Source organism: Anabrus simplex, chromosome 3, assembly GCF_040414725.1.
Source record: "Anabrus simplex isolate iqAnaSimp1 chromosome 3, ASM4041472v1, whole genome shotgun sequence".
In the NCBI taxonomy this organism is placed as follows: Eukaryota; Metazoa; Arthropoda; class Insecta; order Orthoptera; family Tettigoniidae; genus Anabrus; species Anabrus simplex.
In genome coordinates this window covers 512,464,098-512,479,748 of record NC_090267.1, presented here as the reverse complement: position 1 = coordinate 512,479,748, position 15,651 = coordinate 512,464,098, and the positions used below count along the sequence as shown (strand labels likewise).

The window sequence follows — 15,651 nt, the reverse complement described above, 5'->3', positions numbered from 1 at the left end:
TTGTGGGATATCAAATTACTTTCTTCAAAGTATTTATCACGGTGACCAACTCTCTAACGTCGTATACTCGGCCACTCTGTACACACAGCACACCACAGAAACACTCGATACATTCCTCCGTACAGGGAAGAGCATTTGGTCGTAAAACATTGCCATGTCCACCCTCATCGGGGTGTAGGAAAGGGAGCAGGGAAAGAAACAAGGACAGAAGTATTTTTATCCTTATGACACTGGGTTAAGGCCTTCCCATTACGTGGCACCAACACAGATAGGTCTTATTGCAACGATGGGATAGGAAAGGGAAACCGCTGAAAACCATCTTCAGGGCTGCCGACAGTGGGGTTCAAACACACAATCTCCCGGATGCAAACTCACAGCTGCGCGCCCCTAAGGTCCTTCCTAGCCGACGTGGTAGAGGTCCACTCGGTTCACACGGAACGACGTGTGTTCGATTCCCAGAAATAAAGTAAAAATTTAGTGCGGAGATTTTTACTGCTGAAGATTCACAGCTTCCTTCAGGTTCAGTCAGCTTACAACAAAATTGAGTACTGCGTTAATTCCTGGGGACAAAGACGGCCGAGTGTAGCGCTAACTACTGCATCTCAGTAAGTGCCGAGTTATGGACAGTGGAACCGCTAACTTCCACTCCTTCAAAGTCCTCCATGGACACTATAGAGATGAGATACTGAATCCCGCGCAGAAGGAAGGCATTTCAATTCCCCATCTTCCCCACCTTGTTGATCCTCGAGCGGTCCTTCTCCACTGATGAGGATAATGATCTCTTAACATCCATTGACTCACCCAGTAGCAGAGTTTCCTCCTACATAGAGGTAAGGTACTTCATTACCTTGTGCAGCCTCAGCCCCACGCACCCTTCTTCTTTATCACTCTACGAACAAAGTGTTTACCTACTTCTAAGAATCAAGGTCCTAACGGGACCTCATTTAGAACAAGATAATAAGTGAAGTCCGCCTCTGTGGTGTAGTGGTTAGCGTGATTAACTGCCACCCCGGAGGCCCGCGTTCGATTCCCGGCTCTGCCACGAAATTTGAAATGTGGTACGAGGTGTGGAATGAAATCCGCTCAGCCTCCGGAAGTCAGCTGAGTAGAGGGGGGTTCGATTCTCACCTCAGCCATCCCGGAAGTGGTTTTCCGTGGTTTCCCACCTCTCCTCCAGGCAAATGCCGGCCTGGTACCTAACTTAAGGCCACGGCCATTTCCTTCCCTCTTCCTTGTCTATTCCTTCCAATCTGCCGATCCTCCCACAAGGCTCCTGTTTAGCATAGCAAGTGCCTGGGCGAGGTAGTGGTCCTCCTTCCCAGTTTTATCACCGACCCAAAGTCTCATGCTCCACGACACTACCCTTGAGGCGGTAGAGGTAGGATCCCTCGCTGAGTCCGAGGGAAAGGCCAAAAGAAAACCGATTAAGACAGAAAGATAACAAGTGTAAATGAAAATCCACAGTCTGTTTCCAGTCATTCGACCGGGTCAGAAATGGAATGAATGAAGTCCCCATCTAGCGGCGAGGATACGAATTGTGCCGGCTGCCGGAGCCTGTCGCACTCCTCTGGGGCAATGGTTAATTAATGACAAGTGGTGGTGATTACTGTTTTAAGAAGAAGTAGAACTAGGCAACCATCCTCTAGACAACACTAATCAGAGAGAAAAAATGGAACGGATGCGACACTTCGAAAAGTGGAAGTTTGCTAAAGAAACACCAGGACCACGAAGGGCGTGATAGATCTCGAGTGCTCTAATACCTTCGGGGTCGTAAAGGAACAAGAGTTGACCAAGGGAGGTCGGATAGGAAGATGAAAGTGAGGAGCCTGGCACAAGTAAGTGGAAGCAATGCCGCGACTCAGCTTAGGGCACCGTGGTCGCCAGCCCACGCTCCAAAGTTCAGAGCCTCCGGGGGCCCGTTTAGTCGCCTCTTACGACAGGCAGGATACCGTGGGTATTATTCTATCGCCCCTACAGATGATTGGAGAGTGTTGCTGGAATGAAAGATGACAGAGAAAAGCGCAGTGTCTGTCCCGTCTGCGCTTTGTCCAGCAATAATCTCACATTGAGTGACTGGAATTTGAGCTGCAACAGGATGACAATTCCAATGAATAAAATCACTGTTCTTCTTTCATTAACCTACCATGAACATACATTCTCTCCTTCTCGTCTTGCTCGTATTGAAATCGGTATAACTGTTATACTTCATCACTCCGTGTCTAAACAACGTTTACTTACGACTGACTGCGTAATTGGATAGGTGTTCCCCTCCTCCGTTTATGACACGATTAATGTTATTATTAGAGGGCGGAATTTGGCATATTTGCATTGTTTGTTTGTTTGTTTGTTTGTTTGTTTGTTTGTTTGTTTGTTTGTTTGTTTGTTTGTTTGTTTGTTTGTTTGTTTGTTTGTTTGTTTGTTTGTTTGTTTGTTTGTTTGTTTGTTTGTTTGTTTGTTTGTTTGTTTGTTTGTTTGTTTGTTTGTTTGTTTGTTTGTTTGTTTGTTTGTTTGTTTGTTTGTTTGTTTGAAGATATAATATACCCATAAGAAGTAAAGGCGATTCATACCATTTGAAACTGAATGGCTAAGTTTTATAGTGCATACAAATGCATCTATACGGAATACGCACATATCTTTGACGTACGTCAATGTTCTTCCTACGACCTTGTTAACGGACACACCGCCCTGCGGTTTTTACACGCCACCCGACTACTCACATAATACTAATACACATTTGAGTCACTGAGTGTGCCAAATTAAAATATAAATACCGTAAACTTGTTCATTTAAATTATAAATGTTCATTATTGTCAGCATAATTGCATCAATTACTTCGAAGTTTAAATATTTAGTTTGACTACCACGTAGCGTCGTGCGCGAACGGTGTCTGAGTAGCATGAGAACACTCGTCATCCGAGTAGTAAGCCCCGGTTTTACATGATTATGAACGAGCAGTACAACACAGAAGGTGTATTAACCGTGGGCCATTACAGTATTCGGACGTGTCATGTTCACCAACATAGCCAGTTGTAGGAACTAAACTAAATACTGTACGTGCAGTAGTAATCATGCCAAACGAAAAAGCACTTAAAGTATCATGCTTCCGCTGTTGATATTAGGACAACCAACCTTACACATAGAGGAAAAACAAATATATTGCAAAGTATGTAGTAGTGCACATACTGCTGTTTTAGTGCAAATGAATCCACCCTCTAAAAGCAAACCAAAGTAACCTCCTTACAGGCCAAGAAGGCCCTTGAAGGGGTGGATGGTAAAGGCTTCCATTATCCGTAACGTCGGCACTTGGTGGGGAAGTGTGGTTTGCTCTACGTCCGGCCGTCTTTGCCTCCAAGAATTAACCTAGTACTCACTTTTAGTGTAGGCTGAGTGAACCTTAGGACCACATGAAAATCCGGAAGTTCTTAAATTTCTTAAATTTGTCGACTTCCTGGCGGTGAATCGAACCCACGTCCTTCCGGGTGAACCGAGCAAGCCTTTACCACTTCGGCCAGGCAATCCACCGTCTAGTTAATATTAATGTTTTTCTCTTTCCTTCTTCCTTCATTATTATTTCGATAGTTACACACAATAAGTTTTCCTGTCTCAGAGGTTTAGACCATATGACAGCTGTCCGACATACAGTAACTGTCTTCTGTAGTTGCTCACAGATGATGGATGGTGCAGGGCTGTCAGTAGCTGTTTTGAGACGACCGCAGTTGCTGAGATCACAATTACAAAAAAGAGCAACTGTTTGCTATTTCCAGGGTCGTCTCGTTTCTTCTGCGAAATCCATGCACTTGTTGAATTTTTCTTGAATCCTAGTTTTAATGTTACGAGACTTTGGTACTATGAACTATGTTACTTTATCTGTGATAACGAGGTCAGGTTTGTCAGCAGAGATTCAGTTAGTGAAGACAAAAAATTCTACTAAATTTAATATCTTTCAGTTTCAGTTTTAGCTTTGGTTGGAGTATATGACTTTAGTCTGTACTTATAGATTATTGCCTCCGTAGTTCAGGTGGGAGTGCACCGCCGTCTCAGCAGTGGGTTCCGTGGTTCAACTCCCGGTCAGTCCATGTAGTTATTTATTATTTATTTTATGCCTTTGTATGTGGCGAAGTTAGGGCTCACGGCCCTCTCTTACACTTAACCACTACATACAGTACATAATCACATAATTTGGAAAAATAAAATTAACAGTCCCTAGGAACTACCTAAATTTATGGAGTAATATTATAACAGATTATAATTGTTATTTTTAATGATTAATATTATCTAGCCTATCTACATCACCTAACAATAGCTCTAAATCATACTTGCACTCATACACACTAACATTCATACAAGCTGATCACGTATTTAAGAGGAAATCTCGACAAGACCGTTTGAATGAGACTGTTGAAGTGCTATTACGTATAGTGACAGGGAGTGTGTTCCATAGCCTTGCCCCAGAGTGGCTGTATACAGGTGAATGATTAACCGGTACCATAAGAGTAGAAGTCGATCTGGTATTATGTCCATGGATATATGAGAGGAAGTACGATTTGTGCTGAGAAAAGCGGAGGCGGACACGGTTTTCTCCGAGTACTCTGGTTTTCCCTGCCATATGTCATTCCAGCGACATTTTCCAGTATCGCTTCATTTCATCTGTAAATCATTAATCATTGCCCCAGAGGAATGCGACAGGCCTCGGTTGCCGGCAAAATTCCAATCCTCGCCGCTAGATGGGGGCTTCATTTATTCTATTCCTGACCCGGTCAAATGACTGGAAACAGACTGTGGATTTTCATTTTCATGTATATTATTATTATTATTATTATTATTATTATTATTATTATTATTATTATTATTATTATTATTATCTCTAATTGTTTTACTCATGAATGAACATCGTGACCTCTATCTTATGTCTTTTTGCTTTGTTCTAGACATGACCTGCAGCTTCCATTGTTCTCGATTTCTTGCCTGTCGTATGATATTCCTTAAAGTCATCTAGGTGACCTCGTTCACCTGATCAACCCGTCTGCTTGGTGATCTTCCTCTTCATCTTCATCTTTTACCACTGACTCTTACCTCCCCCTGTCGTCTCGTGATGTGACCAAAAAAGTGCAATATGCTCTGATAGCCAAGCACATTTCTGATTGACATGTTCGTGTTCATGGTATTCTTCGGCAGCACCACATCTCAAAGGCACCAACACGCTGATGTTCTCTAGCTTCGATAGTTCAGGGAAACATGAGAGTCTGCACCTAGCGGATTTAGGTATTTGTAGATATTCCTCTGTCACTGACGATTTTCAGTTCTTCTTTCCATTGCACAGCGTCCAAAAGCTATTCTGCTTTCATAAGAGACATGACAATAAATTATTTATTTCATTTACACGACAAAGTTCCAAAAGATTATTATATCTAACTACAAAAATGTAAAAGTGATTAAATGTATCAAATACGAGCACATGGAAGGTGATTCTTAAGTGACTGTACAAACTTTGTCGGTGCAATATAGAGGTAAGACAAAAATGGTATTTTTTTTTTTTTCTGGAGTTGTTCCATTGCAGAGTTACGCGACACAAACAAAATTATTCCTCCCAGAGTTCATTAATTTAAGGATCGCAAATTCACCGAAGGCAATGTGCGTAGTAAAAACCCACAATAAACAACAACAACAAAAACAAAATATCCTCACAGAGTTCGACTAAACAACGGGGTCACAAACTACGCACAGTACTGTACATTCAGTTTACCCTAAAGCATGTTCAAAATGAAATGGAAAAGATCCACAGGAAATCAACACGATTTGTTGTGGGTGATTTCCGACAAAAACAAAAAATAGTACTGCTAAGGAAACGTTGCAAACCTAGGGTTGGGAACACTTGAGGGTGAGGGGACGAGCTGAAAAAATTACAAGATTTCATTGGATGTCACATGTATCCTGCCCATGCAAGGATTTTCTTCCCCAGGCCACGCTATGTTGGTGAACATGACACGTCCGAAGACTGTAATGGCCCACGGTTAATACACAGCAAGATGAGACATTATGAATCATGATTGTGAAATAAATAACTTTCACAAAAAGTTGTACATATCATTTTTGTCTTATTTTTACCCCTGCATTACACTCATAAATGTTCTGTAGTAACTTACGAATCACCCTGTATGTGCTTAAAAATTACTACGCGCATTGGTCTTCCACAATTTCTCGCAAACACACAACAATTTCACCTACTCAGACAATACATAATGTCTGTTTTGAAAATGTACTTTTTTAACAAAGAACAGTGTTTTCAGTACAAAAACGAGTTTCTGAGGGATCTGTCTGTCTGTCAGGTCATCAGCCGAGAGGCTGGTTGGATCCTCATATAGCACCACCAAAAGCTATGCAGTTATAGGGAAGCCGCAAAAACCAATGGGAGAGCCCAAATGCGGCGTACTAGGCAAGATGATTAGTGAGGCAGTTTGCCATTGCTTTCCTCACTGGACCAGAAGGTGCCACTGCAGCACGACTGACCCTATGAGCAACACCTTTCATGACACTCAAACAGTGGTTGTGCTCTGAATGTCATTACTCAGCACCACCCATGCCCCGGTAGCTTCCATATGAGACTGCGGCTTCAGTGGAAGCTACATTTTGCTCTGGCCTGTGCCAAGAGATGGATACAAAAGTATTGCATCCATCAAGAAATGGTAACAGACGGATTCTGCAGGATAGCGAAATGTAATATTCTCATTGCTCAGGTATTGCTCCTCTTAAAGCAATCAAAATCTGGTTTCTATTTGTTCACTTCTCATATATGTAATGTTTACTCAGCCACACGCTCTGCTATAGAGTGGAGAGTCTTCTAGCTTGTGGCTATTTCACTTCCCTAATGAGAAATGTACACTGACTGACAGAGCAAATGCAACACCAAGAAGGAGTGGTCAGAACTTTATGCCAATTGCAGGGTAGACTTACGTCACTGAGGTATGCTCATGATGTGAAATGCGCCGCTGTGCTGCGCACGTAGCGAACGATAAATGGGACACGGCGTTGGCGAATGGCCCACTTCGTACCGTGATTTCTCAGCCGACAGTCATTGTAGAACGTGTTGTCGTGTGCCACAGGACACGTGTATAGCTAAGAATGCCAGGCCGCCGCCAACGGAGGCATTTCCAGCAGACAGACGACTTTACGAGGGGTATGGTGATCGGGCTGAGAAGGGCAGGTTGGTCGCTTCGTCAAATCGCAGCCGATACCCATAGGGATGTGTCCACGGTGCAGCGCCTGTGGCGAAGATGGTTGGCGCAGGGACATGTGGCACGTGCGAGGGGTCCAGGCGCAGCCCGAGTGACGTCAGCACGCGAGGATCGGCGCATCCGCCGCCAAGCGGTGGCAGCCCCGCACGCCACGTCAACCGCCATTCTTCAGCATGTGCAAGACACCCTGGCTGTTCCAATATCGACCAGAACAATTTCCCGTCGATTGGTTGAAGGAGGCCTGCACTCCCGGCGTCCGCTCAGAAGACTACCATTCACTCCACAGCATAGACGTGCACGCCTGGCATGGTGCCGGGCTAGAGCGACTTGGATGAGGGAATGGCGGAACGTCGTGTTCTCCGATGAGTCACGCTTCTGTTCTGTCAGTGATAGTCACCGCAGACGAGTGTGGCGTCGGCGTGGAGAAAGGTCAAATCCGGCAGTAACTGTGGAGCGCCCTACCGCTAGACAACGCGGCATCATGGTTTGGGGCGCTATTGCGTATGATTCCACGTCACCTCTAGTGCGTATTCAAGGCACGCTAAATGCCCACCGCTACGTGCAGCATGTGCTGCGGCCGGTGGCACTCCCGTACCTTCAGGCGCTGCCCAATGCTCTGTTTCAGCAGGATAATGCCCGCCCACACACTGCTCGCATCTCCCAACAGGCTCTACGAGGTGTACAGATGCTTCCGTGGCCAGCGTACTCTCCGGATCTCTCACCAATCGAACACGTGTGGGATCTCATTGGACGCCGTTTGCAAACTCTGCCCCAGCCTCGTACGGACGACCAACTGTGGCAAATGGTTGACAGAGAATGGAGAACCATCCCTCAGGACACCATCCGCACTCTTAGTGACTCTGTACCTCGACGTGTTTCAGCGTGCATCGCCGCTCGCGGTGGTCCTACATCCTAGTGAGTCGATGCCGTGCGCATTGTGTAACCTGCATATCGATTTGAAATAAACATCAATTATTCGTCCGTGCCGTCTCTGTTTTTTTCCCAACTTTCATCCCTTTCGAACCACTCCTTCTTGGTGTTGCATTTGCTCTGTCAGTCAGTGTATTTGCTTTACGTCGCACCGATACAGACAGGTCTTGTGGTCACAATGGAATAGGACACGGCTAAGAATTTCCGCGTAAATACTTCACAGTACAGAACAAAGTCTTGATTGAAGGGTATACATTTCTTGTTTAGATGTGCCATACGTTAAGTACTTAATTAGATAACTAAATAAAACTACCTCTATGGTGTAGTGGTTAGTGTGATTATCTGCCACCCCAGACGCCCAGGATCGATTCCCGGCTCTGCCACTAAATTTGAAAATGGAACGGGGTCCATTCAGCCTCGGGAGGTCAACTGAGTAGAGGGGGGTTCGATTTCCACCTCAACCATCCTCGAAGTGGTTTTCCGTGGTTTCCCCACTTCTCCTCCAGACAAATGCTGGGATGGTTCCTAACTTAAGTCCACGGCCGCTTCCTGCCCTCTCCCTTGCCTATCCCTTCCTATCCCCCTCCCCCTCACCCCGCCACAAGGCCCCTTTTCAGCATAGCAGGTGAGGCCGCCTGGGTGAGGTACTGGTCCTCCTTCCCTATTTTAACCCCCGACCCAAAGTCTCACGCTCCAGGACACTGTCCTTGAGGTAGTAGAGGTGGCATCCCCCGCTGAGTTCGGAAAAAAACAATCCTCGACAGTAAAGGGATTAAAAAAGAATAAATAAATGAATAAATAAATAAATAAATGAATATAGGTAGCAATGAGACAGAGCATGTAAAATATGTCAAACTTGAATAACATAACTGTTTCTGTCGCTTTATCTTCAGAGCATTTACCAAACCTGTCTTCAAAGAAAAGCAAGCATACTAGCATATTATATAGAATCAAGGAATAATTTTGATAAACCTCTTTTTCTTGTGAAAGACCAGGCTGAAAAATTGTAACTGCCTTGTTTTTAGGACCGTAAACCTATGCAAGTATTGTAAGTTTATAATTTCTGAGCAGGCACGCGACAATGATTATCTCCCGCCCTTGTCAAAGATTGGGAGCCACTGTGCACACTCGGTATAGAGATCACCATGTTCTCTCAACTGCATTGACTGCAACTACTGTAACGATAAATAGTAGGGAACAATACACCATCAACTTGGCGCGTGTATTGTGCTGATCTGGCCTGTTTGTGAACAACACTTTGCCACCAACTTACAAATAAATTAAGAATACAGTTTAGAATCAAAACTATTTGAATCCAATTTGAATCCTAAAAGACCTGGACAATGTTGTGAGATGGACAGCAGGGAATGGGGTGATGATAAACGGAATTAAAAGTCAGGTTGTGAGTTTCACAAATAGGAAAAGTCCTTTCAGTTTTAATTACTGCATTGCGGTGAAAGTTCCTTATGGGGATCATTGTAAGTACCTAGATGTTAATATAAGGAAAGATCTTCATTGGGGTGATCACATAAATTGTAAATAGTAAATAAAGGGTACAGATCTCTGCACATGGTTATGAGGGTATTTAGGAGTTGTAGTACGGATGTAAAGGAGAGGGCATGCAAGTCTCTGGTAAGACCACCTACTAGAGTATGGTTCCAGTGTATGGGACCCTCACCAGGATTACTTGATTCAAGAACTGGAAAAAATCCAAAGGAAAGCAGCTTAATTTGTTCTGGGCGACGTCCGACAAAAGAGTAGCGTTACAAAAATGTTGCAAAGTTTGGGCTGGGAAGAATTGAGAGAATGGAAACGAGTTGCTCGACTAAGTGGTATGTTCCGAGCTTCCGGTGGAGAGATGGCGTGGAATGACATTAGTAGACGAATAAGTTTGAATGGTATTTTTAAAATTAGGAAAAGTTGGAATTCAAGAGGACAAATTGCGACAAATATTCGTTTTTAGGAAGAGGAGTTAAGGATTGGAAATATTTACCAAGGGTGATGTTCAGTAAATTTCCAAATTCTTTGCAATCGTTTAAGAAAAGGCTAAGAAAACAAATAGTTAATCTGCCACCTGGGTGACTGCCCTAAATGCAGATCAATCTGATTGATTGATTGATTGATTGATTGATTGATTGATTGATTGATTGATTGATTGATTGATTGATTGATTGATTGATTGATTGATTGATTGATTGATTGATTGATTGATTGATTGATTGATTGATTGATTGATTGATTGATTGATTGATTGATTGATTGATTGATTGATTGATTGATTGATTGATTGATTGATTGATTGATTGATTGATTGATTTTAGATCTTTGAACTTTCTTCCCTATTCCTTACCCATCACTCGGGCGTAGTTTTCACTGGAAGGTATTTCCTGTAGCTTACCAACAGGAAGGTTGGAGATACAAAGCTGGAACAGGTCGATAATTTCAAGTATTTATGTTGTGTGCTCTCCCAGGATGGTAATATAGTAAGTGAAATTGAATCAAGATGCAACAAAGCGAATGCAGTGAGTTTGCAGTCGTAATCAACAGTATTCTCTAAAAACGAAGTCAGCTTCCTGAAGAAACTATCTTTACACTGGCCTATTTTTAGACCAATTTTGGTTTACGGTAGTATAAGCTGGGTAGACTCAGGACACATTATGGATAAGTTAGAAGTGACAGGCTTGAAGGTAGCGATAATTATAGCTGGTACAAACAAGGGGAAACAATGACAGGAGAGTATTCAGAACATGTGTTACATTAGGAATGAACTCGATTGATGAATCTGTTCGCATAAACCGGCTTCGGTGGCGGAGTCATGTAAGGCGAATGGAGGAGGATAGCTTAACAGAGAGAATAATAAGCCCGGTCATGGAGGGTAAGAGATGTATAGGGAGATCAAGACGACGATGGGTAGACTCAGTTTCTAACAATTTACAGATAAAACGAGACCACAGCACTAGTTACAAAACAGAAGATACTGGTTGTGATTAGTAAATTTACAGAGAATGGGGACTGAACGCGGAAAGGCATAACAGTCTATAATGAAGATGTATGTAATATATGCATGTATGTTAGGGGCTGCCTGGCCGAGGCGGTACAGGCATGCTCGGTTCGACCGGAAGGACGTGGGTTCGAATCCCCGTCAGAAAGTCGTAAAATTTAAGAAACAAGATTTCCACTTCCGGTGGTGCATATGGCCCTGAGGTTCACATAAAATGAGTACCAGGTTAATTCCTGGGGACAAAGGCGGCCGGGTGTAGAGCTAACCACTCTACCCCACAAGCGCCGAGGTTAACAATAGTGGAAGCCTTTACCTTCCACCCCTCCAAGAGCCTTCATGGCTTGTACGGAGATGAGTTTGCTTTGCTTTTATGTATGCATGTTACAGGTTACAGAGTAACTTCAAACATGCGGGACAGGACAAATTTCAATCATAATTTCCTTCAGTTTTGCTTACTTACGTGTTTGTGTAGTATACGGATATTCGTGTATGTTACGTGAAGATAACTGATTCAGTGGTAAGTAAGTTAATTACTTTAGATGATGAAGTGAAAAGTAAACTCCTCCTGTTTTATAGATAGAAATAGTCTTAAAGGATGTACAATCCAAATCAGAGTTTTTCCTCGTCTTATTGCTAGGCACTGAGTGAGTTAGTTGTGGAGGTGTAAGATTGTATTCGGGAGATTGTAGGTTCGAACCTACTATCAGTAACTCTGAACATGGTTTCCCGCGGGTTTTTTGTTCTATTTTCACACCAAGCAAGTGAGACGAATCTTCGTAGCGAATTTTTACTACAGAATGTCCTCATCAGGGAAGTTAATGAGATGAAATTAACAATAGTAGGAAGGATGATGGAGAAACGAGGCGCGAGCGCATAACCTACTCCTAGAACTAAGGGGTCTGCTCAAAGCTTAATGTTTGCATCCGACGGACGAATCACCATCATCATCATCAGCAGCATCATATGCCCTCACTCCATATGGGCACTGTGGAGAGGTTTGCAATTGAATCCGGCCGTCTGGCACGCAATCTGGTGGTTATAAATTGTATACCACACCTCTCCTACCCTGACGGCCAACATTCTGATGGTGAAGTTTCTTTCGACCAACGGGACTCGAATCAGCTAAGCACGGTGTCAAACCATGAAGCATTAACGATCACAGCCACCAGGCGGGTTTCAAAAATGGCAAAATATGATTAAAAAATAACTAAAGAGTGACAATACATAGCCTTTTTTAAATTAAAAATCGCACGTGAATAAAGTGTTGTTCTTAAATCTTGCATTATTATTAGTATTAGTATTATTATTAATAATTTCATATCAGTTTTCCGAATATAAACATTTAAATACAATCCAAGGGGATTGGCGCAGTTACCTGAGACTGCGTACGGTTGGCCTACCATCTAAGTAAGCTCTGTACTATGCAATATTGTAAAAGTCGAAACACGGTATATTTAAGTATAGAATTGGAGGAAAAATAAGACTCAATGAAACTAGAAAGCAGCCTTATAAGCTTATTTGAAATTTTAGAATGATAAAAAACTAGTAAAAAAATGTGAAACCTGAAAATGAACAAAATGATTATCGTCGTATCATGAATAAATAAATTACTTTTTCTGGCTGGTACATATAAAATAATGTTAAATGACGCCTGTTTATATTAAAGAAAACGAGTCAGAGACAATGGTTTTCTCTTCTTCATACTAATAGAAATGCACGAAAAGAGCTGCGATCAAACTGCCAAAATACGTCTAAAATATGACACGGTTACAAAAATGCTAAAATTAATACCAACATATGCATTTAAATGACAAACAGAAACCTAGAATCACTTAACTTGCATTAAAATTCATTTGGGCACGAAAATAAAGATTGAGAACATCAGAGCCAATGAAAGCGCCTAAAACTTACTTATTCACCAAATGATGCGAAAAACACCAAGGCGTATTTTGAAGTTCCCCTTTCATAAATCCACAACATAGATTGCAACAAATTTTCGATATGACTTTTTTCAAAATGTTAAGAAAATTATCTCTTTCCACGTGATATGCAAGACTAGTGTCACCACTGGCGATATATCGTCAGCTGGCGCTGATGATATTAATTAGGACGATTGGTCAGCCTACTCTAAACCTCGCAAAACTCAGGTTCAGTAGAGGAGAAGATTTAGCAGAAGGAGGTCAGAGAGGAAAGATGTAAAATAGAGTGTGAAGTGGATGATTGGCACACACGTTTCTTAAAGTGCGACCCGCGAGATCAATTGTAAATTGGTGAACGAAATAGTCATGCTGATACTGTTTCGCCTCAACACAATCATAAATGAACAATGCTCGCCACTTAAAAAAGAGATGTGTTGCTCACCCCTGTTCCTGCGCGATCTTCATGCTCCATCGCGGTATCTTGGTGGCGGTGGCGAGTGCGAAGAGCGACAACACGATCCACCTGACAATTGCCATGGCCACGGTTAGTCTGAGCTCGCCGGCATGGTTTGAGGCGGCCGTGGCCTCTGTCGGTCCCCCTCGGCCCTCCTCGGCTGGCATCGCAAGGCGGTGCGGGTGTTGGACTCTTCTTCAAGCCCAGATTTCCGTTTGCTCTAATGAAAGGTCAAGATAACCTTAGAGGAACCAACTTTTTCATGTGACCCAATTTCATCTAAAGGGAGTAAAAATTCTATTTTTGCTCTACGGAAGTACTTACACGTATTTTAATAACCAGGTGTAGAAAAGCATGTTAATATTACAGAGTATAGGACCCACTTGTATAAGTGGTTCATCTGAACTTTCCCTAGCCTGGAATAGAATAGCTTATTGTTCGTTATTATTGCCTAACAAATGACCTGTCAACTTATTTCTACTTTTGTTGGCGTAATCTGTTTCAGAGGAATATTTTATAACACTAATTATTTTCTACTTTCTACCGTATACGCCAATTGGTCGTAAATCTCTCCATCAAAATGTTATCTCACCTAACGATCTAAATTAATTAACAGCCATGTCTCTTGATTTCTGACCTCAATCTGAGCGCAAAACGTGCTGTAATCTAACTACTTTGGTGGTATGTTAACGGTTTCTTTTGTTAGTAGTTGAATGGAAGACGATCTACATTCATGGTTCTTATTTTTTTCATGTATATTTCTTTAGTTATTAGAAGCCTGGATGAGATGTAGTAAGTTTATTCCTGTGTCATCGTTCGTAGGGTCAGCTGCTGTGTAGGTCCTATACCTAGGTAGTTGGTAAAAAGAAATGAGCTTACCGGTATGTAATTGTATGTCCCTCGTATTTGATAATTTATAATTATTATTATTATTATTATCGTCATCATCATCTGCCTTGTCGCTGTAGCCACATCTGATGATCTTCATGTTGCTATATGAACCACATGCCAGTTCCTGATGTATGACATCCGTGGTCGTCCCTTGCGTCTCTTTCCCAGTACTTTACCTTCAGTGATGGTTTGGAGAAGAGCGGCATGTCTCAGTACGTGTCCAAGGAACTTTCTTTTCCTCTTCTTTATCGTATTTATTAATAAACACCGATCATCTTTTACGTTCCTTAAAACAAAGTCATTTGTCTTTTTATCTGTCCAAGTTGTTTTTGTAATTCTTCTCCAAAACCACATTTCTGCTGCCTCAAGTTTCTTCCTGTTTTCCTAACGTCCAGGTTTCGCACCCATACAGTAGCACACTCCAAACAAAGGTCTCGAGAAATGATTTTCTGGTCAAATGTTCTTAGCATCTTACTCACATCCTTTTCAGAATCAGGTAAGATAGCAAAGCGGATGCTGTGCACCTGAATACCCGTTAGTGTGCTCTATCATTTCTCTAACTGCATTTTCTATAGACAGGTTAAAGAGACATGGTGACAGTGGGCAGTCTTGCCGCACTCCTCTTCTAATTTTTGCTTCTCTTGTAGTACCATTAATATTAACTTCCGTGGTTTGAGCTTTACATAGATTCAGAATAAGGCGCCTGTCTTTCCAATTCCACATTCCTCATTGCTTGAAAAAGCAATTTCCATTCAACACTTAAATGCGGTATTTATTATTCCTTTCAAATATTTTTTTTCATTTCTAAAGTAATGCATAGTCTGCCTCTGTGGTGAAGTGGTTAGTGTGATTAACTGCCACCCCCAGAGGCCCCAGTTCGATTCCCGGCTCTGCCACGAAATTTAGAAAGTGGCACAAGTGCTGCAATGGGGTCCACACAGCCTCGGGAGGTCAACTGAGTAGAGGGAGTTCGATTCCCGCCTCAGCCACCCTCGAAGAGGTTTTCCATGGTTTTCCACTTCTTCTCGAGGCAAATACCGGGATTGTACCTAACTTAAGGCTACGGCCGCTTCCTTTCCTCTTCCTTGTATATCTCGTCCAATCTTCCCATGCCCCTAAAACGCCCCTCTTCAGCATAGCACGTCAGGCCGCCTGGGTGTGGTACTGGTTCTTCTTAGCAGTTGTATCCTCATATACTAAGTCTCACGCTCCAGGACACTGTCC

The 15,651-nt window shown here is 42.6% G+C and overlaps 1 protein-coding gene across 1 annotated transcript in view; it reads right to left on the bottom strand.

Annotated features, from left to right (window-relative positions):
- Positions 1 to 13,618, bottom strand: part of LOC136866594 (transforming growth factor-beta-induced protein ig-h3) — a 370,348-nt gene extending 356,730 nt beyond the window's left edge. The window contains exon 1 of the mRNA XM_067143703.2: positions 13,525 to 13,618. Coding sequence (XP_066999804.1) covers positions 13,525 to 13,547 — 23 coding nt within the window. The 5' untranslated portion in view covers positions 13,548 to 13,618. The remainder of the gene's footprint in view (positions 1 to 13,524) is intronic.
- Positions 13,619 to 15,651: the final 2,033 nt, after the last annotated feature.